Source organism: Giraffa tippelskirchi, chromosome 2 (genome assembly GCF_054371585.1).
Source record: "Giraffa tippelskirchi isolate mGirTip1 chromosome 2, T2T-mGirTip1v1.2.pri, whole genome shotgun sequence".
NCBI lineage: Eukaryota > Metazoa > Chordata > Mammalia > Artiodactyla > Giraffidae > Giraffa > Giraffa tippelskirchi.
Genome location: NC_137276.1, coordinates 163546484 through 163571526, shown reverse-complemented (window position 1 = coordinate 163571526; position 25043 = coordinate 163546484). Strand labels below are relative to the sequence as shown.

The window sequence follows — 25043 nt, the reverse complement described above, 5'->3', positions numbered from 1 at the left end:
GATTCTCATCAAAATTTCAGAATCAGTTTGTCAATCTCTACTTTTAAAAAACTTGCTGGGTTATGATTGGGATTGTGTTTAATCTGTATGTTCATTTGGGGAGAATGGAGGCCTTAACAGTATTGTCTCTCAGTCTATGAACATGGTATATTTTCCATTTATATGGATCTTTAATTTTTTTGACAATATTTTTTAAAATCTTAGTGTACAGGTCTTTCACCTAAATGTATCCATAGGTATTTCATGTTTTTGAAACTGCTATAAACAGAATTTTTAAAATGTTATCTCCCAATTATTTGCAGTTAGTATAGAGAAATACAGTTGATTTCTCTATATTGACCTTGTATCCTGTGACTTGTTAAACTCACTGATTCTAGGAGATTTTTGTAGATTCTATGAGATTTTCACAAACCAACATGTCAATAAGTAGTGACTGTTTTATTTCTTCCTTTCCAAACTGTATGCCATCTTTTTCTTGCTTGATTGCACTGGCTAGGACTTCCAGTACATTGTTGAATAAAAGTAATGAGGGAAGACACCTTTGCTTTGTTCTTAATCTTAGGAGGAAAGAATTCAGTTTTTTACTGCTATTTATGATGTCATTTGTAGTTTTTTTATAGATACTCTTTATCAAGTTAAGGAAGATACCGCCTTTTTGTGGTTTGCTGAGAGCTTTTAATTATAGATACATGTTCAGTTCAGTCGCTCAGTTGTGTCCGACTCTTTGCGACCCCGTGAATTGCAGCACGCCAGGCCTCCCTGTCCGTCACCAACTGCCAGAATTTACCCAAACACATGTCCATCAAGTCAGTGATGGCATCCAACCATCTCATCCTCTGTGGTCCCCTTCTCCTCCTGCCCCCAATCCTTCCCAGCATTAGGGTCTTTTCCAATGAGTCAACTCTTGGCATGAGGTTGCCAAAGTATTGGAGTTTCAGCTTCAACATCAGTCCTTCCAATGAACACCCAGGATTGATCTCCTTTAGGATGGATTGACTGGATCTCCTTGCAGTCCAAAGGACTCTCAAGAGTCTTCTCCAACAACACAGTTCAAAAGCATCAATTCTGCGGCGCTCAGCTTTCTTCACCGTCCAACTCTCACATCCATACATGACCACTGGAAAAACCATAGCCTTGACTAGACAGACTTTTGTTGGCAAAGTAATGTCTCTGCTTTTAAATATGCTATCTAGGTTGGCCATAACCTTCCTTCCAAGGAGTAAGCGTCTTTTAATTTCATGGCTGCAGTCACCATCAGCAGTGATTTTGGAGGCCAAAAACATAACGTCTGACACTGTTTCCCCATCTATTTCCCATGAAGTGATGGGACCAGATGCCATGATGTTAGTTTTCTGAACATTGAGCTTTAAGCCAACTTTTTCACTCTCCTCTTTCACTTTCATCAAGAGGCTCTTTAGTTCTTCTTCACTTTCTACCATAAGGGTGGTGTCATCTGCATATCTGAGGTTATTGATATTTCTCCCGGCAATCTTGGTTCCAGCTTGTGTTTCTTCCAGCCCAGCGTTTCTCATGATGTGCTCTGCATTTAAGTTAGATAAGCAGGGTGACAATATACAGCCTTGACGTACTCCTTTTCCTATTTGGAACCAGTCTGTTGTTCCATGTCCAGTTCTAACTATTGCTTCCTGACCTGCATACAGGTTTCTCAAGAGACAGGTCGGGTGGTCTGGTATTCCCATCTCTTTCAGAATTTTCCACAGTTTATTGTGATCCACACAGTCAAAGGCTTTGGCATAGTCAATAAAGCAGAAATAGATGTTTTTCTGGAACTCTCTTGGTTTTTCGATGATCCAGCGGATATTGGCAATTTGATCTCTGGTTCCTCTGCCTTTTCTAAAACCAGCTTGAACATCTGGAAGTTCACGGTTCACGTATTGCTGAAGCCTGGCTTGGAGAATTTTGAGCATTACTTTACTAGCATGTGAGATGAGTGCAATTGTGCGGTAGTTTGAGCATTCTTTGGCATTGCCTTTCTTTGGGATTGGAACGAAGACTGACCTCTTCCAGTCCTGTGGCCACTGCTGAGTTTTCCAAATTTGCTGGCATATCGAGTGCAGCACTTTCACAGCATCACCTTTGAGGATTTGAAATAGCTCAACTGGAATTCCATCACCTCCACTAGCTTTGTTTGTAGTGATGCTTTCTACGGCCCACTTGACTTCACATTCCAGGATGTCTGGCTCTAGGTGAGTGATCACACCATTGTGATTATCTGTGTCGTGAAGATCTTTTTTGTACAGTTCTTCTGTGTATTCTTGCCACCTCTTCTTAATATCTTCTGCTTCTGTTAGGTCCATACCATTTCTGTCCTTTATCGAGCCTATCTTTGCATGAAATGTTCCTTTGGTATCTCTAATTTTCTTGAAGAGGTCTCTAGTCTTTCCCAATCTGTTGTTTTCCTCTATTTGTTTGCACTGATCGCTGAGGAAGGCTTTCTTATCTCTCCTTGCTATTCTTTGGAACTCTGCATTCAGATGAGAATATCTTTCCTTTTCTCCTTTACTTTTTGCTTCTCTTCTCTTCCCAGCTATCTGTAAGGCCTCCTCAGACAGCCATTTTGCTTTTTTGCTTTTCTTTTCCATGGGGATGGTCTTGATCCCTGTCTCCTGTACAATGTCATGCACCTCTGTCCATAGTTCATCAGGCACTCTGTCTATCAGATCTAGTCCCTTAAATCTATTTGTCACTTCTACTGTATACTGACAGAATGTGGTCCACTGGAGAAGGGCATGGCAAACCACTTCAGTATTCTTGCCTTGAGAACCCCATGAACAGTATGAAAAGGCAAAAAGACAGGACACTGAAAGATGAACTCCCCAGGTCAATAAGTGCCCAATATGCTAATGGAGATCAGTGGAGAAATAACTCCAGAAAGAATGATGGGATGGAGCCAAAGCAAAAACGATACCGAGCTGTGGATGTGACTGGTGATAGACGCAAAGTCCGATGCTGTAAAGAGCAATATTGCATAGGAAACTGGAATGGTAGGTCCATGAATCAAGGCAAATTGGAAGTGGTCAAATAGGAGATGGCAAGAGTGAACGTTGACATTCTAGGAATCAGCGAACTAAGATGGACTGGAATGGGTGAATTTAACTCAGATGACCATTATATCTACTACTGTGGGCAAGAATCCCTTAGAAGAAATGGAGTAGCCATCATGGTCAACAAAAGAGTCCAAAATGTAGTACTTGGATGCAATCTCAAAAATGATAGAATGATCTCTGTTCGTTTCCAAGGCATACCATTCAGTATCACAGTAATCCAAGTCTATGCCCCGACCAGTAACGCTGAAGAAGCTGAAGTTGAATGGTTCTATGAAGACCTACAAGACCTTCTAGAACTAACACCCAAAAAAGATGTCCTTTTCATTATAGGGGACTGGAATGCAAAAGTAGGAAGTCAAGAAACACCTGGCGTAACAGGCAAATTTGGCCTTGGAGTACAGAATGAAGCAGGTCAAAGGCTAATAGAGTGTTGCCAAGAGAAGGCACTGGTCATCGCAAACACCCTCTTCCAACAACACAAGAGAAGACTCTACACGTGGACATCACCAGATGGTCAACACTGAAATCAGATTGATTATATTCTTTGCAGCCAAAGATGGAGAAGCTCTATACAGTCAGCAAAAACAAGACCGGGAGCAGACTGTGGCTCAGATCATGAACTGCTTATTGCCAAATTCAGACTTAAATTGAAGAAAGTAGGGAAAACCACTAGTCCATTCAGGTATGACCTAGATCAAATCCCTTATGAGTATACAGTAGATAGATGTTAAGTTTTATCAAATGCTTTACCTGTATCTAAGCGATGATGCTATGTTTTTTCATCTTTATCCCATTAATGGGAGTCAGACTGAAGGAGCAGCATCTAATCTTGAGACATGTCAGTCTTAGAGCCACATGATGGTTCTTGAAGCTTCAGCTTGATCATGACATAAATTCACTTCTCTTTACCATGCATAGGTTCAAGCAAATCATGTGACTATTTCTTCCCTTAGGAGGGGCAGTGAAGCCACATGGCAATAGGTAGTTCTGTATAATCTTCTTACAGAGAACTGAAAGTGTTAGTTGCTCAGTCATGTCTGTGTCTGACTCTTTGCGACCCCATGGACTATATCCCTCCAGGCTCCTCTCTCCATGGGATTCTCTGGCAAGAATACTGGAGTGGGTTGCCATTCCCTTCTCTAGGGTATTTTCCTGACCCAGGGATCAAACCTGGGTCTCCTGCACTGTAGGCAGATTCTTTACTGTTTGAGCCTCCCTCTTATAGGGAGCACAACAAATAATTGATATCAATAATATGATTGACCACACACATCATTCTTAATTGTATGTAATAAGGTGTGTGTGTGTGAAAATTAATACATTAAAGAAGAAAAAGATCTTGAAAGATATAAACTGAAGTGTATCTTTTTATCTGTACTTCGTAATTTTTATTTTAAAACTGCTTTATAATTAAAAAGTTTCTTTTTAAGAAAAATGTAAATTTGGTCTCATTTAATACTGTATTTTAAATGATTCCTTGTTTTAGATAGTCAGAATTTTTGAACCAGAAAGGATCAGTTGTCTGTCCTGTTTAATATTTCCTGTCCACCTTACCTCCCAGGTTTATGGATACAGAAACTTTGCAGAAGTGTTTTGTTCCAAGGTCATGTAAACTAGTGGAAGATTCTTCTAGAGCAGGACATTATCAGAATATCAGAAAGCAAAGAAGGCTTGAGAAATAGTTGCTAAGAATCTAGTTTAAAATGGTCTCGTAATTGTTTTAACTCAAGGAATCACTAAAATACTCACCAAAAAACACCTGAAAAAAGTCCATTCACCCTTCTATAAAATGTCTATTGAATACCTACTTCTTTATCATCCAGTCCACAACTGGGATTTTAAGTGGTATAGTGAATGCTTCTAGATTTTAAAGGACATGTATTAGGATATGAAGCATGAGTTGGTATATAAAGGACATACAAATAATTATCAAGGATATTTTTCTCAATTTCGACAATTGAGAGATACAAGGTAGTGATAATGGTAACAGCTAAGATTTATTGGCTACATATAATGGTTAAGCATACTTTGTGCATTTTACATGCATTGCCACTCTCAACAACTTCATAAGGTGGGTACTATTGTTATCTGTAGTTTATAATTGAGGAAATCAAGGCACAAAGAAGCTACACAAATTGCCAAACTCTTCTGACCACAGAGCTACAATTTGAACTTGACCAGACTCACTTCAGAGCCTATGATCTTAACAACTATACTGAGTCTCTAGAAGGCGGCTAAAAGAAGGTTATGCTGTTTTCTAATACCACAATTCCTTCCTAGATAGGAATTGATTCTAGGTCAAATATGTATATAAGAAAATTATTTAAGCCTAAAAATAAGTTAAATCATGTTAGGTAGTTAATAAGCACAGGTTTAGCAGGTTAAGTGGAAAGCAGTGCTTTCTGTATCTTCAGTTTCCTTATTGTGTATTTTAGCTTACTAGTTATAAACATGGGCTTTAGATTAAGATCTGGCTTCAAATTCTGGCTTCACTTACTAGATTTATGACCTTGGGCAGGTGATAGGTTAGTAAATGGAAACTGTTGTTTCTTGTTGTTCTGGAAAGCCCATGGTGATGGCTACATTTCTTTTATTTTTTCTTGATCAGGTGGATTTGTTTAAAAAGAGTCTTCTGTTGATCCCTATTCACCTGGAAGTCCACTGGTCTCTCATTACTGTGACACTCTCTAATCGAATTATTTCATTTTATGATTCCCAAGGCATTCATTTTAAGTTTTGTGTAGAGGTAAGTTAATATACTGCCCCTCCCCCCCCCGCCTTTTTTTCCTATTCATTTTGTGATTGATCAAATGGTATCTCAGCTCTAGGATAGAACAGCAGAAGTCAATACCACAGGTGATCAGTTTCTGTCATGTCAAAACATTGGCAGAGAAAAGGACTATAAGAGGAACCTCCAGATGGGAAGAGGTAGCAGTCCAGGATCTGGATCCCTCTCGGAGATACCTGCCCTATTTGGATTTCATCAGATTTTTTTTCAGTCATTCCCTGAAAACTACATTTTGAATATGGATAGAAATCATTTTCTGGGACTTCCCTAGTGGTCCAGCAGTTAAGACTCCATGCTTCCATTGCAAGGGGCACAGGTTTGATCCCTTAGGGAACTAAGATCCTGCATGCTGCGAGGTGCAGCCAAAAAAACAAACAGAAATGATTTTTCTTGGTTTCTCCTAGAGCTAAAATTGGTCTATATCTTCAAAATAACTTCTGTAGAATGAATCATAGCCAAAAGAATCAGCTGGCAAAGTATTAGAGTTCAACTAATAAGAGTTCAACAAGATGGTAGGATACAAAGCAAGAAAAATCAGTATGTTTCCTGATTTTCCTGCACTAGCAACAGCTAGTTAGAAAATGTAAACAGATTTCATTTTTAAAAGCAACAAAGAGGTGAATTACCCAGGAATATACCCTAACAAAAAAGGGGACAGTCTTTGAGATGAAAACTCTAACATATATAAAGGAAATCTGAATAGATGGAAAGATAGACACACTCAATATTAGGAGATTAATTCTCCCTGAACTAATATAAACCGATTTTTGTCCTAATCGGTTTCTCAGGAGGATTTTGAATGAAACCTGATAAACTCATCCTAGAATTTATATTGCAGAATTCATGTCATGAACAGCTAAAATAGTTTTGAAGTAGAAAAAAACTGAAGGAAGGAATACTTGGTCTTCTAGATGTCAAACCATATCACAACGTTTTAATAATTAAAACTTTTAATTATATTGGTTAGAAGTAGACAAGTAGATTGGTGGAACAACATAGAGAATCTAGGAATAATTCATGTATATGTGGGAATTTAGTATATGATAAAGTTGAGGAAGGACAGGCTATTTGATGTATGCCTTGGTAAAGTTAGCTATTTGGAAAAGTAAAATACAAATTCTATTTCATACTATTCATATATAAGAAAAACAAATTCCAGATGGAATAATGATCTAAATATAAAACATAAAACTATGAAAGTTAGACTAAAATATAGACTTTTAGTTAGACTAAAATATTCTGAGAACAGAATATGAAAAGCCTTCTTATCCAGAACCAAAAGAGCAAGACTATATCATAATTTGAAACTTACATATGTCATAAAGTTAAAAGGGATTGACTTGGAGAAAATGTTACTGACATATATAACAGTCACTTTCTAGAATATAAAGAGAGCTACAAATGAGTAAAATAAAGAAGGATCTAAGAAGTGGACAAAGGATAAAATAAGTAATTTTTAGGAAAAATGCTAGTAGCTGTTAAACTCATGGAGAGATGCTCAACCTCACCAGAAAATGGGAAATGTGTTGCAGTCAGTGGGGTTGCAAAGAGTCAGACACAACCTAGTGAATGAACAACAACAAATTAAAATTACCTCAGGGTTCCATTTTTTGCCTATTATGTTAGGAAAAGTTTGATGGTACTAAAGTGGGTGTAAGGAAACAGGCATTCTCATATTTTCTGGTGGAGTGTATAAATTGATACAGCCATTTGGGGAATAACTGCAGTTCTAGTTGCTTCTAAGTGCCTTTTAAGTCAAAAAGATGCATATCCTATTACAAACTAGTTCTGTTTCTTGGTATATACTCCATAAAAGTACTTGTGTATGCACACAAGAATGGGGCACACACCAGGGTGTTCATTGCAGCATTATTGATAATAGTGAAAAGTCAAAATGAACTAAACTTAGCTCTACCAACAGAATAGCTAAATAGATACACTGTAATATATTCACAATATTAAACGGACCATAGCAGTTACAGAATATAGTATTGGGTTGGCCAAAAAGTTCGTTTGGATTTTTCCATACCATCTTACAGAAATACCTGACTAACTTTTTGGCCAACCCAATAGATCTTTGTGTCTTAACATGGAAAGATTTACAAGATCTGCTGAGTTTGAAAAGGCAAGTTGCAGAATGATACACTATATGGGGAAAAAAAATACGAATATGCAGACGTGTATATGTATGTGTGTACAGACATATACTTGTGTATATATACATGTACATACACATTTCTCCTCCACCTTCAGAGGGTTAATTTAATTCATGTAACCTCTGACTTCACCCTTACAAAAAGATAGGCAGAGAAAGATATGCACAGAGAGGTGGAGGGCATAGGGGAAAAGTATAAACTCCAATAGGCTTTGTCTTGGGAGAGATATCAGCATTGGACTTGACTGTATTTAGTATCCAGAATGAATTTAAATAATATAACTTTCTAGAAACTGAGTGATACTTTTACCTGCAGCCCTCAAAAATATGGAATATATCTAAGGCTAGAATGTTTAAATTTAGTTTCAGTTATTAATGATTTCTGCCATGGATTCCTTCCCTCTGTTGAGCATTGGCAGTAATTAAGACATTCTTTTTGTTTTGCCAGTATTTCATTTTAAGTTTCAAATTCACCAAGCTGACTTATTTTTGGAAAAGACTAACCATCTTATTTAAAAAATCTAATTAAAACGTATACCAGTGTCCACAGTCTTAAGTGCATACAGTATAGAAGGTCTGAGTCCTTCACTCTATAAAGTGAAAAAGGTCTGAAGTCAAGTTCCAGCCCTAAACTCTTTAATGCATACTCTGCCCAGTGGTGGGGCCACAGCCTCCTCCTTTGCTTCTATCTGCTGTGGGCAGGTTCCATTTTTCACCAACTGATGGAACACAGCATCTGTGTTGTGGTTTCTTTTTAACCAGAATATAAGAAAGTATTTGCTGACTGAAGCCAGAGAAAAAAATAGACCTGAATTTCTTCAGGGTTGGCAGACTGCTGTTACAAAGGTAAGTAAGTGATAAAAATGAAAACCCAGGCATGTCAAGGGGCTGAAATTATCTAAGGGGTGGGTGTTTTTAAATGCATATGAAGACTGGTCATGAAGATACCAAAGGAGAGTCTGGAGGCTGCAGGGAGGCAGCTCAGAATAAACCTCAGTTCAGTATTCATCATCTGGCTGCCCAGTTTCCCGCTGCTTGCTGGAGCAAGTAAATTCAGTCATTCCATCCCTGGGGCAGCTTCTGATGATATAGTTGCTCTGTTGAAAAAAAAGACATCTGCTTCTTGCCTCATAGCTCTTATTTCCAGATGATTCATACAGACCCAGAGAAATAATGACTATTTTGGATTCACCAAGGGAGCAAGTGCACTGGGCTGCTTTCCAAGCATTTGGGGAAGACAAGTGGCTTGAGAGCTTCAGTTCTGAACACAGTCTAGAAGCAGCACTATGTTTAGCCGTAGAGGTAAAGCTGTATATGGGGCAGAGAAAGCAGGCCTACCCTCTTAACTCTGTCACAGATACCAGGGTCTTGCATTTTATGGGGCACTGCTTTGTTTTCCAAGTGTTTTTATATGTGTGATCTCATTTGATCCTCATAATCTGAGGTAGGCAAGTCATTTAGGAGTAAGAAGCATCTGTGACCTTCCCCAAAGTTCATCAAAACCACTGACCATCAGGTCCTTGAACTCAGGTCTGTTTGGATCAATGACACAATGTTAAAGAGGCAGAGTCTTGAAATAAACCTTTAACCCAAACCCAGAGGGCAAGGTTTATTCATTTGTCCTTGAACTAAATGCTAACTTTTAAACTTATGTTTTGTGTTTTAAATACCCTAGTTTATTAGTTGAAACCAGAATTGCTCTTGTGAATATTGTGAACTTACCCAACAGTATATCCAGGTATTCCCCTAAATTTAATCAGGATCTTTCATATTTCAACACTTTAGGCAGAATATAGTAACCAGTTCTTTGGAAAACATTGTTTACCTTTACAGTGTCTTTAAAAGAATAGGACAGAGTTGTGAAATACGAGATGAAGAGTGAAGACTGCCAAACAGCATTTAGTACTAAGAATTCAGAGTCCAGGTCTGCGTTCTCTGAGTCACAATTCCATTTTGATTCCATTGTCAGTGAATGGATAGCAAAACTGATTATCCATGGAAGTTTTAAAATAGGATTTTTGACTTCTTGTTTCTCATGTTTAGGCAAATGTTCTGTAAGTTACTGATTGATAGCTCTTTTCATGCGGCCAGGTGCCTCCATAAACTCAAACACTTTGTAAACCAGAGGTATATACCAGCTGTCTTGGATACAAGTTTCCTGCAGCTTTTCTTATCTGACAGGGAACACTTGATTTTATTTTAATAATTGTTTTGTTTTTCCCCTTAGTGTATTCCACAACAGAAAAACGATAGTGACTGTGGAGTATTTGTGCTCCAGGTAAAGAATTTTTTTTTTTTTAGTATTTATAAATTAAACTTGTTGGGTTTAGAGAAGAGAAGGGGGATCCCTCTGATGTGTACATGGTACTAGGTACAGGTAACAGAACACTTTTCCTCCCAAACCTCCTATGTCATTGAAAAGTAGTAGTTCTTGCGTTTTTATATATTATCATTAGGAAGAACCACCTTCTAAGGCTGAGGATAAATAATTGGTATCACCCATGTATTATCAGAGGTTATCAGCAAGTCACATTGGAGACTGACCTGAATTAGTCCTGTCATACACTCTTGGCCTTTGTAGAATTAACTATATTTTTTTAACCACTGGCAAGTAGTCTTTTACCACAGAGTAAACACTAATTAGATTTTAAATAAGGGCCACATTCAGACACTGTGCTTTCTCATGCTGCAGGTTCCCTTAGGTTTCAAAGAGCTATTGAAAAACCTGTTATATTTATGAAGGAAATCATAGTATATAATCCATGATTTACAGATTTCCAAAGATCTTGGAAGATGGGCTCACTCATATGACTCATGAATGTCGGGTTTGTAAACAAACTCAGGTTCTCACTTAAAGGCCATATTAGGTTTGACTGCATTCTCAGCAGGTTTCACCTTGAGAACTGGAGCCCCTTTGGCTGTTTTGCTTTTCACAGTATTGAGTGGGGAGGGAGGGAGTATCCCAAGCCATATACTTACCTGAAAATTTGACTGTAATTTGGAGGTCACTTTTTTTGTTTTTGGAGGTAAATGTTTTAAAACAGTCTGTTTTACAAGTCTAAACCAACTTTAACAATTCGCCTTAGACCCTATTCTGTTAAGTCTGCGTCTAGTAAAATGGAGCATTGGGTTGGTACATAACTCCACATGCCACTGAAGTGTTTCTGGGACCTTTCCAGTACTGCAAGTGCCTCGCCTTAGAGCAGCCTTTCCAGTTTTCCCAAGAAGACATGCCCCGAGTGCGAAAGAGGATTTACAAGGAGCTGTGTGAGTGCCGGCTCATGGACTGAAGCAGCAGGGACTCTGGGAAGTCTGACCAAGTTGGAGCAGGTGGTTTGTTACTTGAATCTCCAAACACTTATTTGAATTTTTACAGGTATTTCAGATCAGTGGTGTTGGGCCACTATTGTTACCTCAAGTTTATTTTCTGCCCTTAACTCATTTCTCTAGTGACCATGTACTATTTTTTAATGTTCAGTTTGGTTTCATTTTAATTTTATGGATTCTGTGTGTGTCCCCCCCCATATTTAATATTTATTATCCAAACGCATGCATATAGACAGAGCATGCAGTGCAGAGTATTAAAAAAAAGCCTAGTAGATTTGGTGCAGCTTTTGAAACTTAGTTAGACGTGAACTGAATACAGGTTTAAATTTTAATTCCAGAACCTAAAAATGCAGGATGTTTTTGATACAACATAACTGTGAGAGTAGTAGATGTTCCCTGGGGCATAAAGGGTAGCTAGGAGGGGTTTTGACAGTCAGTCCTGTTTTATTTTTACCAGCAGCACCTTTCACTGACTTCTCTCTTCAGTTAGTCCCATTCCTTTTAAAGGATAAAAAGGAAGTGGCCATAAACTGACTGGTATGTTCTATTTATGGTGACACACTTGTAAGCACAGTGCCTGCCTTGGGAAGAGTTAAGATATGAGACAATGAAAGTGACCATGAGGGTTCAGTTATCTTCACAAATGAGATTTCAGCCTTGGCTTTAAGATTTATAATAAATGCTTTAATCTTATAAAAAGCTTTTGCTGGAACATTGAACTCCTTGGATTCTTCTGGTTTTGACCCATTAAAAAATTAGTATCTGTCAAACTAGTGGTCAAACAAATGAGAATCCAGCCTAAGAGTAATTTACAAGTTGTCACTTCCTGTCTTGTTTCCCACATGGAGGAAATTAAGATTTGCCAAATACCTATTTCAAGTGTATTTAAAATATAAACATTCAAAACCAAAGACTAATTTTAGGTCTTTTGGACATGGCTGGGGAAGAGAGAACAGAAAAGGTAATAAGGGAGATTTGATACTGTGGGGTTACAGCAAATGTTAGTTTTCCCCTCATTTCTCTGATGATCTCAGCAACATGCAGGGCTTATCTGTCTCTGCTTGACCATCCCTGGGACTCCAGCACAGGAGTCCTTTTTTTTTTTTTTTGCTTCCATGAACCTCATCTTCTGGGGGAAAGCAGAAGTGGCCCCGTCCTTACCCTTTGCTGCATTAGGGTTAAAGTAATAGATCTTGCATCTTTAACAGAGTTTTGTGATAACTGGAAAGGAAAGGAGGAATAAGCAAATGGCAAAAGATACTTGGGTTAATGCCTCGTTAGGTGTGCAGTGTTGAAAATAAGACGCTAAACGTGCAGTTTTACTTGGCCATAAGGTAGGGCTGACTGCCAGCAGTTGAGGGTGGAGTCAGAACATGTTTACATGCAGGGTTCCCTATCCCCAGACATTCCAAGCACCAACACCAGTGTTTACATTATAAACAGGCCAGCACTTTCCTACTCCCTCAGACTCAAAACTCCTTGGTATAAAACCAGGTCAGTATTTCTTCTTGTGCTTCATATCATTAGAAAGATTGAGATTAGAGGCACGTCGTGCTGCTACAGGTAGGGCTGCATCCACATTGTAAAGGTGACAAAATGGGTTGGGTGTTTTCTTGAGGTTTTCAGGCGTAATTATGCAAATGAGATTTTTCAAATCTGTATGCCAGACTTTTTTTTTTTTGGTAATTAGTAAGAAGGCTGTTAAAAATGTCTTATACTTTAGAGCACCATTAGTTCATATCTCATTGACAGAACCAGGCATGCAAGAGAGTTGTGTTCTGGCAAAAAATTTTAATGCCCCAAGCTTGAGTTGTCATTTTAGTCTGAGAAACGGTCCTTCTCTTAGCAGTGAGGCTGAGAGAACCTACAGTGAACTGTCCCAAGTCAAGGGTCTGTTTTATGTCCAGCTTAATAGGGCACCTTGACCTATACTGTCCAGCATGCTTTAGCTTAAATGTCAAATATTTTAAATCTGGTTAAAATGTTTCTTTTATTCATGAAGCTTGTTTCAGTACACACAGTTGCTTCCCATCTGCCCTTCCTACCCCCAGTCATTGTGATTAGGTGTAAACCTCTATTTAGCCCAAATCCTCCATTAGGATGGCCTTTTTTCCTGATGTTTGCAATAATGGTTTCCTTGCAACAGAAATTTCTGAAATATAGTCTGGGCTGTTGGTAGAAGAGACAGGCATTGTTTTGTTTTACTCTCACTAGCTTGGCACTGGATTGTCTGGGTGCCCACAAGGTGGGCAGACCTTATGCTTTGGGGGTTGAGGGCAGGCCTTACACAAACTAAAAGCTGCTTATGATGTGCCTTCAACAAGCTGCTCAGTCCTCTCCATCAGCAAACTTACCAGTCTGTAGTTGCTTTTATCCTTTTGTAAAATCGATAGCAATGAATGTAGATTTAGTTCAACTTTTAGTTCTCTCAAACTAAATGGCTCAGACGGTAAAGCGTCTGTCTGCAATGCAGGAGACCCGGGTTTGATCCCTGGGTTGGGAAGATTCCCCTGGAGAAGGAAATGGCAGCCCACTCCAGTACTCCTGCCTGGAAAATCCCATGGACGGAGAAGCCTGGTAGGCTACTGTCCATGGGGTCGCGAAGAGTTGGGCACAACTGAGCGACTTCACTTTTAGTTCTCTCAATCATAGAAAACCAATCTTCTCTTAAGAAAGGGAGACGCAGCCGCTCTTTTTTTTGGCTTTGCATTTTATTTTCTACGTATCATCATTGAATTTATAATTAACACTGGTCACCTTGAATTCCTAGTTGGAACAAAGGAACAGACCTGAGACATCGCCAGCACTGGCCTAAGCAGAGCTGCCCCCTTCTCTGCAGTTGTGGTTTACTACTTCCTGGGTTGGAAGGAATAACTGGGAGCTCTGCAATGATCAGACCCTTCAGGCAAGAACCAGTGTGTTAATAGTGTGAATTAGATATACTGACTACCTGCTCTGCTTAATTGTTATGAAACTGAACTAATCAGCAGTTATAAAGCACATACTTTGTTATGTGCTAGGCTCTGCCTCCTGGCCTGTAGATAATTTAAGAAGACCTAGGGAATACCATCAGATGTGCTAATTGTATTTGGGTGTTAACAAAAGCAGATCTAGACAAGCTGTCCACTTAAATGGTACCTTTTGGTCAGAAAAAATTTAAAGATTGTGATCATGTAAAATTACTCAAACCTTCTAGCAAAAATATTTTTTGAAAAATAAACTAAATGCCTTTATAAATGTGTGTTCTCTTGTGTTTGATAACATGTACTGTTTGGTGAGCAGTGATTTTTCCCAATGGCATTCCAGTCATGACAAGGCTTATCTGCATAGGCTCTAAGCAGCTCACAGTCCAGGAGTAGCACCTTCCACAGTAATGGAAATGTTCTGTATTTGCATCCACTACAATAGCCATTACCACAGGTAGGTATCGAGCGTCTGAAATGTGGCTAATGTGACTAAGGGACAGTTTTAATTAGCTTCATGTAGCAAGAGACTACCATATTAGTAACTAACTCTCAAAATGGAAATGCAAATTCTGCACACTATTCAGATTCTCCCCCAAAATGTATTAATATTCCAGGGTAAGAGTGTTTCAATGTCTCTTGTGAGGAAAAACACAGTAAGTTGGTCCAATTTTATTGAAATCTGTTACAGAAGACAATTCAAATATGAAATACTCTGTGGTTTTAAGGCCTATAAATATCTTAATCACATTTTACTGCAAAATAATATAAAATACATTAATTCAAACTACTGTAAAAAAGACTATGTCCTCATTAAATTACTTGCACGTTTTCCTAAATACTTACAACTAATTTAGAGATATCTCTTGAAGTCCAAATAGCCAATTTAAATTTGAGAAAACACACTTACTGTAACATGAAAGCTGTTCACATTGAGATACTCCAGCCCCAACTTCACAAACTCCTGGAAATTAGGAGATACTTTGTTGCTAGATGAAAAAAATCTCACTTAGGTCAGGGAGTATTATACTAGACTAGCAGTTTAAAATGAGCAAGAATTCATGTAACATTAGAGAAATCATCTCTTGCCTTACAAATATAAAATAAATCTTCTAAACTCCCTTCTGGGAGTTGTAGAGACCATCAGCTGACTGTCCAGCCTCTGAAACATAGCACAGTTAGGGAGAAAACAAGACAGACTTCAGTATAAGAACTGGCCAAAACATTTCCCGAGGGAAGCATCTCTGATTTTGTTAAGCCATCCTCTCAATCTGTAAGCTCTTTAAAAAAAAAAACAGAAAAACACAACCACCACAAAACACTCCATTCCCAAGATCAGTCTCAAAATGAAAAAATAGATCTGAAGGTGCTCACATCTCACATATTTTGAAAATTGTGTTTAGTAAATAAATACCCTTCAATACCTGTCCCTTATTTCCTGATATACAAAGCATGTAAAGTAGGTGGTGTTCCCTGGGACTGTCTAAAGCTTACTTTTATACCAACTGTTTAGGAATTTCCATTAAGTTTTGCCTTTACAGATTAAAATCAACACAGAAAAAAAAATTCAGTTATCAAACATCTGTCCCCCTAATTTAGAGCAAAGCTACATAACATAGCAAAAGTCCACTTATTAAACATTATGTTATGAAAACTTAAAATTTTAAAAATAGGCCCCAGATCCCAAGGTAGACCATGAACCTACTTAGATGCCAACATGGTAAACACTTAAAAATTTTTTCCAGTCTTCTAAAAGAAGTGTGTTTTTGGCTGACAGATCAACATTATACATCAAGTCTGTTGCTAAGGAACACAATTTTTGACCTAGTTAACAGAAATCATTTTGGTAATCTGACACAAAACCAAGATTCTAAGATTTAATTTCTACAGAATTAAAGGCATTCTTTTGGATTCTGTTCTTTAATAATTTTTAAGAGGAAAACCATGACAAGGCTTCCAGCTCAATAGAGACATCGATTAAAGCTTGGTTTAAAAAAAAAACAAAAGGCAGGTTTGCAGACCTTGGGTAACACCCGTCAAATTCAACAGGCCAAAGGAGTGGGCTTTCATGATGGGGCTCTCACCACTCACTGGTTTTGGGCCAGTTTTCCATAGCCACCTCTTCCAGCATCATAGTCCTGACGATATTCATCTCGTACCTTAATTGAAAAGAACATGTTACAGTACAGAGAAGATTAGTGTAACAAACATGCCTTCCAAAATATGTCAGACAAATAACTAAGACTTTTCAGATGTCGTAATGTAAACATTGTAAGTATAACATGATTTTGAGCAACTGATGATAAAGTTCAACTGCCCTGCAAAATTATTTTAATACTGCGTTTTTTTTAAAACCAAACATCAGGCTTACACTCAGCATTCAAAGATAGCACATTCCAAAGAATATTTAAACTATATTGAAATAAAAATGGAAAAGTTGTTTTAGTGCATTCTGCTTTGCTCAACATTCCTGCAGGAGAATATTCAGCCCCTTGCAGAAGTCCAGTAATGGTTGCTTGTGAAGATATATAAAATACACTATTTAATGGTATTTTAAAATATTAATAATTTATCAACCCCAATGGGTGGATTCACTTCAAGCCAAGGTTATAGGCAAAGTTATTTTGAAAAGAGCAAATACAAATTGACAAAACACTTATCATTTAGGACTGGCATCCTAGGCAAAGGCTGAGCACAGAAACTTCCTGCGTACCTGGCCCCCGGAACGCCCACGGCCGTACTGCCTGCCCTCCTTAAAGCCTGCATCCCAGTCTGTACGAATGATCCGGTCATCCAGACGAGTTCCATTTATATACCGCATGGCATTTTCTGCATCTGCTCTTGAATAGTATCTTAATTATGATTATCAAGGAATTAGCATTTCTCCAGACATTTTTGTAAACAGAGGAAGAAACATCTAAATGAACCTGAGTTAGAGAGTACAAAAACTAATCCAACCAGATGGAGATCAGACGTAATTTGGCTTGCATAGGCCTGTTGAGGTTGGTCCAGAAGCAGTCAAAAATGATATCTCATCCTCAGCTACACTGATGGTCTTTTGGATAATCCTGTTAAATACACAGTCCCACTGTCTCCATATTTTGGTTTGCAAAATACAGATATGTTCTGTGCAGGTTTAAACCACCAACTGTTATCCAAGGAAACAACAGCATCTTTCGGTTCCCTGAATATGAAGCTATACATTCAAGAACAACCTTAAAAAGAGGTCACTGCCTAAGACCTGCCATTGCATTTCATTAGAAGGAAACACTCAAAAAGTATCACTCAGGTCAGTAGTTCTAAACCACATCTACTAAATCTATCTTTGGGATGCTATTAAAAAAACGTAAGTAATTATGATTATAACTGGGTTTAGGAAAGACTGATCTGGACCTTTCCACTTGTCTATAATTACACAGGTAGGGAAACACTTGCTGAAATTCCAGTGTCCAGTGTCTACACAACACCTAGCACACATGGCATTCAATAATTTTTTGTTGAATGAAATGAATGCTAAAGGGAAAACTGGGGGGAAAAAATACTGACAATGAAAGGTAGCCTTTCTTTTGGGTATTTGTCATCTTGATTATTGATCTCTGACCTTCAAGGCAAATGCAAAAACACTCCAATTCTTAAACACTGATTAGTATCTAATATTTTGTCTTTTTTGTCCCCTGTGAATTATTTTACACTCTTGGCACCAGAGGTGAAAGCAAAACCTGGGCACTCGTCCCTTGTGTCTGAAGGCATAAAAGCAGCTTGCAGAGCCCAGAAATCAGACACCGAAGTCAGAAGTGGGGAATAGGTTCAGAAGTGGGGAATAGGTTCAAAAGTGGGGCTTCTGATTCAACCTGATAGTGAGCACATTTTGTCTTCTTTCCTTCTCAGGGCCTCCATTAGACAACAGGAAAGAAACATATACCCAAAGAGTAGAAGAGGCCATCAGCAGATTAAAGATGCAAAGCTAAACATTAATAATGGGTGAAACAAAGTCACAGTAGGAAATACTCCTGAAAGGCTTAAAGGAGACAGTAAACCCTGGAAGTTCTTAATTCCAAGTTGATTAAGTAGTAAGGCTACAAATAGGGTTTAATTAAAGGTCTCTATGTGGGAAGAAGACCTGTTAGCAGGAACATATTTAATTCCAGGCTAATAAAAAAGATAGGGTTCTGAACTAACTGAAGGAACTATGGCATTGTCTTTAACATCAGCAAGCTAAAATCTTTTTTCATTCTAGCATTTAAGAAACTCACATGTCCCAAAGGCAAGGCAGCAACTTAAGAAGCTCTGCCTAGATCCACAAAGTCAGCCTTTTTTCCCAGAAACCAAGGGATCACCAGAAACTTAAGGAAATTTTACAGCATAAATACAACAGAAAGAAACAATTCAGGGCACAGAAAATTCAAATGACATGGCTGACTAGGTCTGGAAAATTTCTCAAAATGACCTAAAAAAGAAAGTAACAGTTAAAAAACAAAATATGAAAGGGTAAATCCAGTAGGTCAAATGTATGGAGAGCTTCCAGGGAGAGAATGGTCACAAGTAAATATGGTTACGACCTACAGAATCAAGCTATATGCATCTACATAATATTATATAGCTGTTATAAAAAGAGGTAACCTACATGTGCTAACATGGAACAATCTCCAAAGTAGGTGAAAAAAAGTGCACACAATAGGCTACCACACATACATAGGATTACTTCTGGAAAGACACCAGTGGGATTCATAACTAATGCCTCTGAACTGAGAATGATAATGGGGCTTTTATTTTTCAATACATTCTGGACTTTCTGAAATACCATAAGCATATACATTTTCAAAGATTTACTTCACCAACTATGAAAAAAGAATGGATTTCAGAACTGAATGTATATGTTACTAGCTTTCCTAGTGTAAACAGTATAGACATTTTGGACAGAAGGTAGGAGTAGATGAAGGAAGAAGAGGAAGAGGTAACTGCAGGGATGCTAATCAACAAATGTCCTCATTCATCTTTCAAAACAGGCTATCAGCCGCTCTCGGCCCCACCTTTGGTCAACAGCTACACCAGACACACAAGAAGGATACTCCACAAAGCAGAACCCACATGCTGTCTTCTTCATTTTATCCAGGCCCATGATGATTTTCTTTATGTCACCACTTTTGCTGAAGAGCTCATAGATTTGTTCTTCTGTTGTATAAAAGGAAAGATTTCCAACATACAATGTACAGCTTTTCTTCAGTAATTTTTCCTGTTCTTCATTGTCACCCTAGAATTTCCGAGATAGGGAGCAAAGTGGAAAAAAAAAAGGCACAAAACAATATGAAGCGTATGCTCCAAGTTACATTTTTTAGAAGTATGAATTTAACATGGATACCATACAGAAGCAACAGGTAATATGTCCACCTCTAGGGAGAATCAAGGGACTGCAAGTCAGATTTCTATGTATGGGCTCATTTATTATCATCAATATACCTGAGGGAAGATGGTTAAGTAACTTGTCCAAGATCACACAGCTAATCAGTAGTTGCAGTTGGAACCCAAGCCTAGTCTTATCCCTAATCCCATATTTCCTTAAAAAGTTCACAGGACAAGAGTCATTCTACAATAAAAATAGGTTTTTCAGGACTTTGGAATGAGACACGAAACAAGTTTATTACTGCAGTTACTGACTTGTTAAAATTATGGTCAAGAAGCATTTTCCTCTTTTTTTCTCACGTGTTTAAGTCATGTCCCAACAAATAGCTTACCGTTTAAGACAACTAGTGTTAGTACTTATTTAAGGTATGACATAATGTAGATACCATTCAGGAAATACTGTAGAAATTCTACAAGGCAGTATCTTACAGTAGTCTAAATGAAGCTATAGGCTTTAGACTGCAGATAGGTAACAGTAAAAGTTTATTCCTTTCACTGTTTTAATCTTGGGGGATGCTTGAAATTCAACATGGCTATGATGTGGAACTTTCTAAAGTAATGAGCGACAGACATGTAAAATGTCTGTGCATGTGTTTACTCATTCAGTCATGTCCAACTCGTTTCGATCCCATGGACTGCAGCTCACCAAGCTCCTCTGTCCATGGGATTCTCCAGAGAATACAGGAGTGGGTTGCCATGCCCTTCTCCAGCATATCTTCCCAACCCAGGGATCGAACCCCAGTCTCCTGTATTGCATACGGATTCTTTACCAGCTGAGCTACCAGGGAAGCCCATAATCATATCTGGTATACAGTAAACATTTAAAAAAACTCAATGTTGAATAAATCTAAGATCTTTCTCAATTTTGCCTCAAATTTCTGTTTTCCTACCCTACAAACACATTTTACACTTTCTCCACACCTACCCTCTTCTATACATGATCCCTCCTTTCTCAATCTTCTGAATCTTCAACAGCCCCTCCCTTTCTTGTGCTGGATTAAGATTACTCACCTCCATTGTAAATCCCTACATTTACAGTCCCTCCGTTTACAATCCCATAATTTCTAGAGGATTATGAACTCTTAGGAAGTGGAAAACTGTCTTCCCTCTCTACGGTTTAGCAGAGGCTTCCACAAAAGCACTCAATACAAATTTACTAAATAACCAATAGTTAATAGTGTCACCTTCACTCCATCCCTGTCTTTGCTGATACTGAAGAACCCGCCTTGAATATCTGCAGCCTGGCCCATTTCACAGAATCTGCTATGACATGGGCCAAAAGAAAATTTCCCTCTTCGGAAACCCAGCAGTTCTCCGATTTTGACATCCAGACCCTTAACATGTTGGTCCCCCTCCTCACATCGAGGGCTCCCTTTTAAAGGTGGAGGCAGGGCTCAACTTTGTCTGCCACAAAGTACATCTTTTGTAGGGCCGTTTTACTAGCCTATGGAAAAGACGGGAAACGCCAAACGCAGTTTGGTAGATGTAACTTAAAAACAAAAGTGCCGGTATCTGGATCAGGATGGCGCTTCCACATATTGCACGTATCAAAAAGACACCCTTTTTTTGATACTTGCAGCAAAGTCACAAAGTCACTTTCCCGCGACACCGTTCGTGAAAACGCAAGCCACCACTACTACTGCCGCCCATCTGCAATGGCTCGGATACAGAGAGCAGCTGCTAGGGAATATGAAAGCCTGCCTCCAATTCCCTTCCTACGAGAGAAGGGGATTCGATGATACCCAAACGCCCTTTCAGCATCCATTCCCCAACAGGCACCGAGGCTTCCCTTCGCACTTCGGAATACCAGAGAATGGGAGACGATACAATGAGACAAGAGCAAACCGAGTCTCAGCGTTCTGGCCAGAGGCTTCCCTTTCTCGCGACCCGGCTTCCCTCACCCGGAAGTGCTGGTCCCGGTACTGGCTCAGCTCGACGTAGGAGTCGCTGCGCAGCGCCTTCAGGAGGCCACCCGACATAGTGCAGAGAGGTGGCAGAGGACACCGCCACTCAAGAGTACAACGAGGTAGCCCCAGCAGTGGCGGAACCGGAAACGCGCCGGAACGGCTGCGGAAAGTCGAAATCCCGTGCTCCAATCCCAGCGCAGCAGTGGCGGAACCGGGCGGCGCCGGCGCAGACGCGGCCCGTAGTCAGGTGTCGCCGATCAGAAGCGAGAGCGGCGTGCTCCGGGTTCCGGGTCGCTTCGAGGATGGTTCTGCGGCGGCTGCTGGCCGCCCTCCTGCACAGCTCGCAGCTGGTGGAGCGTCTTTCAGAGTCTCGGCCCATCCGGCGTGCGGCACAGCTCACCGCCTTTGCGCTGCTGCAGGCCCAGCTACGAGGCCAGGACGCGGCCCGGCGCCTGCGAGCCATCGCGGCTGGGCCCGTTGGCTCCCTGGGCCGCCGCGCTGCCCGTTTCAGAGACACCTTCACTCAGGAGCTACGCCGGGGCCTCCGGGAACGCCCGCGGCCACCACCAGGTAGCCAGAAAGACCCGGGAGCAAACCCCTAAACCCAGGCTGGGCCGGGTCGAGGTCGCCTGCTTTCCCTCTGGGCTGGACACCGGCCTCGGCTCTAAGGAGTCATCCCCGACAATACGCACGGCCTGGAATCCTGACTCAAGTTGTTTGCCTACAGAGGTCCCACTCATCATAGAGCCCGAGTCAAACTTGACACCCCCAGGGAAGCCGTGATCGGAAAGGACACAGCGAAGGAAGAAACTCCCCAAAGCCTGACGGAAATAGATAGGCTCGGCCCTGATTCACAGAGAGCCATGGACCTAAGTACAACCGGAGAGAGGTTTAACCTCAGCAAATGGGACTAAAACTAGTGATCGATGCTGCTGCTGCACTGATGTAGCAGGTCGCTACATCCAGGGGAGATCCTGGATGGAAGGACAATCCTGCAACTGCCGACATCCTCTGATTAAATGTGTGAGCTGAGTAATGGGTATTGTTACAGAACAAGGTTCTTTTGCCCCTTGCGCAGCAAGCCAGATGCGGAGATGCAAAGGTTTCCAGCGAAGAGGATTTACTGGCAAGGCAGCCAGGAGAGGACTAGTCTCAGATCTGGTCTTCCTCAAGGCAAAGGGGTTGGGGTATTTATGGGATAAAGCAGCAGCAAGGCGGCGGGAGGTGTGGGGAAGGATGATTGGAGAAAGATGTGGTAATTGTAGTACTGCACAGGTGTAACTGTGCCACATGCATCTGCAGCTTGAAAAATGGAGGTTCTTAGCACCATATGAGGGTGGAGTTTTCTGCTCTCTGATGTCAAAAGGTCAGGAGCATGCCCAGTTGGAGGGTTGGTGGTCCTATCCAGTCTTAACCAACTCACCTTGAACTAGACACAGCTGACTCCAAGAACCTGGAAAACAACTCACCATCAAAGATAGCTAGGTTTGGTGCTGCTTCCAGCCTGTGGGAGTCATAAAATGACCTTGACTAGTGAGTCAAGGATCACTTGAGATGGATAAGATGGATCCACCCATGCCTTCAGTATGAACCTGGTGCTTATCTGGGAAGGTGGATTAGGATTCCTGAAACTGTAGGAATTATACAGTCCTACAGTATAATAATAATGTATATTATTATACATTATAATACTAGTTAACACATACTGAATATTTCCTCTGTTCCAGGCACTTCCTTAATGCACTGTTATCTCACTCCTTACAACCACTTTCACATGAGGAAGTGTAACACTATTTCTTAACTTTCATTTTCTGCTGCTGCCACCACCATCACTGGGTATCAGGACAACTGTCTACCATGGAACAAGCCACCTGAATTCCTTGTCCCTATTTTAGAGGGTCTGGGATACACTCTAAAGACTATGCTGCAGCTAACAGACCCACAATTAGGCAATCCATGTATGCACTGATCATCTCTAATCAGGCTACAGAGTTAATCATGCAATCTAGAAAGCTCAAAGCAGGAGAAACAGTTTATATTCTGACTTTCTGGTAGTCACAGAGGGAGCCGGATAACATGGAGACCTACCCTGGGGATGAAGGCAACAAGAGCAGCTTGTCCTCCACTTTCCTGGTGGTCAAAGATCTGACTTGACATTCTACCCTCCAGCCTTCCCATCAGAGGTGCTTCTAGTTAATCCTCTCTGAGGCCAGTGTCCCACTCTCCTAATGATAAAGTTTTAGTTTGGCACTCTGCCCTCCTGCCCTCTATCTCCCAGACCAGAGGCAACTCACTGAATTCTTTGGGCTTGACAGTAAGGAGCCCAAGGAGCTTGTTCATTCTGCCTTGATTGCCTCATTGGTCTCAGTCCCACTCATTTGTCTCTGGATCTGGATATCAGAGCAGCAGCACAATGTTAGCAGTCCCCAACCCAACCCCTACCTTCAACATAAGCAGCCTTCAAGCACACTCACAGTTGGATCTTTTTCTAGACTGGCAGAAAAAGGGAAACTGTAGGAAGCAATGAAGCTTTTAGACAAGCTGGCCATTTGGTAAGGAAGGAAAGCAAAAAACGAAGGCAAATGTTTTATATCTTATGGTTGTGTGTGGGAACTAAATTCCCTCCATTTGTAGAAGGAGTCTGAGAGCAGAGCAAGAAAATGGTCCTTTCTTCTCCAGCTAGAGGTGACTCGGATGCCTCCCGGCTTTGGAAGCCTCCAGTGTAGTCTGGCTTGTCATCCCACCACTTACCCTACTACTAAAGAAACAGACCAAATTCGTCCCACCACCCCCAGTGGCAACAATCTCCCAACATGTCTTTCAACCTCTGCTAAATTTTGCCAGAATGTGAAGCCAGGAAGCAATTCACTCCACTATCCTGCAGGGCAATTTCAAATCACCCCTTAATGCCGCACAAATCTAGATACCAACACTTCACAAACAAATTGTTAGCACTCAGACCACTACAATCTACATGGACTGCTACACTAACAGCTCCTCCAGGGAATTCTGAGGTTGTGCACCTACCTGGAGAAGGAGAGAAACAAGTCCCAGGAATCCCAGAGGAATCTGGGACCTTAGAATCTGAGTTACCTCCAGGCAGCACTTGGTTTTTATCTGTTAGGCAAAAAAAACTCTCTGGCTGCAAAGTAAGTAAGTGCTTACAGGTGCCCAAGATGATGCTAAGCGCTACAGGTAGGAAAAGAAACCCAAAGTTAGTAACAAACCACAAGAACATGAACCTATCATGAACAGGTCCTATAATTTTAAAGAGGGGACTACTGGGTAGTGTGCTACAGTTAGCTTAGGCTGGCTCAGGAGAGGGATCCTTGGCATCTCCCAAGTTCAGTAACATCATTTTAGTAGTTTGAAATCAGCCATGGTGAGAGTATATACAACACACAAGTTGGCAAACACCAGAAATAGGGGCTATTT

At 40.2% G+C, this 25043-nt stretch overlaps 3 protein-coding genes across 17 annotated transcripts in view; 2 read left to right on the top strand and 1 right to left on the bottom strand.

The window, feature by feature from the left end:
* Positions 1-14575, top strand: part of SENP5 (SUMO specific peptidase 5) — a 49512-nt gene extending 34937 nt beyond the window's left edge. For 2 of the 8 annotated variants that reach the window (XM_081571489.1, XM_081571488.1), the window contains exons 7-10: positions 5677-5814; positions 8774-8857; positions 10239-10289; positions 11191-14575. In XM_081571489.1, the coding sequence (XP_081427615.1) occupies positions 5677-5814; positions 8774-8857; positions 10239-10289; positions 11191-11301 (384 nt within the window). In that variant the 3' untranslated portion in view covers positions 11302-14575. The remainder of the gene's footprint in view (positions 1-5676; positions 5815-8773; positions 8858-10238; positions 10290-11190) is intronic. The other 6 variants (XR_014077257.1, XM_081571490.1, XR_014077258.1 and 3 more) reach the window with 6 other exon arrangements.
* Positions 14576-14957: 382 nt separating this feature from the next.
* NCBP2 (nuclear cap binding protein subunit 2) lies at positions 14958-24119 on the bottom strand. Of its 7 annotated transcripts, none has more exons than XM_081571515.1 (4): positions 24051-24119; positions 19371-19552; positions 17015-17153; positions 14958-16460 (listed from the first exon to the last, which is right to left on the bottom strand). In XM_081571515.1, the coding sequence occupies exons 1-4, from the start codon at positions 24057-24059 to the stop codon at positions 16389-16391; spliced, it is 402 nt and encodes a 133-aa protein (XP_081427641.1). In that variant the 5' UTR covers positions 24060-24119; the 3' UTR covers positions 14958-16388. The 7 variants fall into 7 exon arrangements, with proteins under 7 accessions (XP_081427641.1, XP_081427643.1, XP_081427639.1 ...); XM_081571517.1 differs by lacking the exon at positions 24051-24119 and adding an exon at positions 21547-21735; XM_081571513.1 differs by lacking the exon at positions 24051-24119 and adding an exon at positions 21603-21735.
* NCBP2AS2 (NCBP2 antisense 2 (head to head)) lies at positions 21836-22644 on the top strand. 2 transcript variants are annotated; one of them, XM_081571524.1, is made up of 2 exons: positions 21836-22178; positions 22336-22644. In XM_081571524.1, exons 1-2 carry the CDS (start codon positions 21911-21913, stop codon positions 22389-22391), a joined length of 324 nt encoding a protein of 107 aa, XP_081427650.1. In that variant the 5' UTR covers positions 21836-21910; the 3' UTR covers positions 22392-22644. The 2 variants fall into 2 exon arrangements, with proteins under 2 accessions (XP_081427650.1, XP_081427651.1); XM_081571525.1 differs by having other exon boundaries at positions 21911-22644.
* Positions 24120-25043: the final 924 nt, after the last annotated feature.

Excerpts from the sequence above, each read along its gene's own strand:
- NCBP2 (XM_081571513.1), bottom strand. The coding sequence starts at position 21,680 with ATGTCGGGTGGCCTCCTGAAGGCGCTGCGCAGCGACTCCTACGTCGAG. Across the intron at positions 17,154-19,370 it reads TGTGGGTTCTGCTTTGTGGA|ATACTATTCAAGAGCAGATG; the intron begins GTATCCTTCTTG and ends ATCATAATTAAG. Across the intron at positions 16,461-17,014 it reads GTGGGCGTTCCGGGGGCCAG|GTACGAGATGAATATCGTCA; the intron begins GTACGCAGGAAG and ends TTTTCAATTAAG.
- NCBP2AS2 (XM_081571524.1), top strand. The coding sequence starts at position 21,911 with ATGGTTCTGCGGCGGCTGCTGGCCGCCCTCCTGCACAGCTCGCAGCTG. Across the intron at positions 22,179-22,335 it reads ACGCCCGCGGCCACCACCAG|AGGTCCCACTCATCATAGAG; the intron begins GTAGCCAGAAAG and ends GTTTGCCTACAG.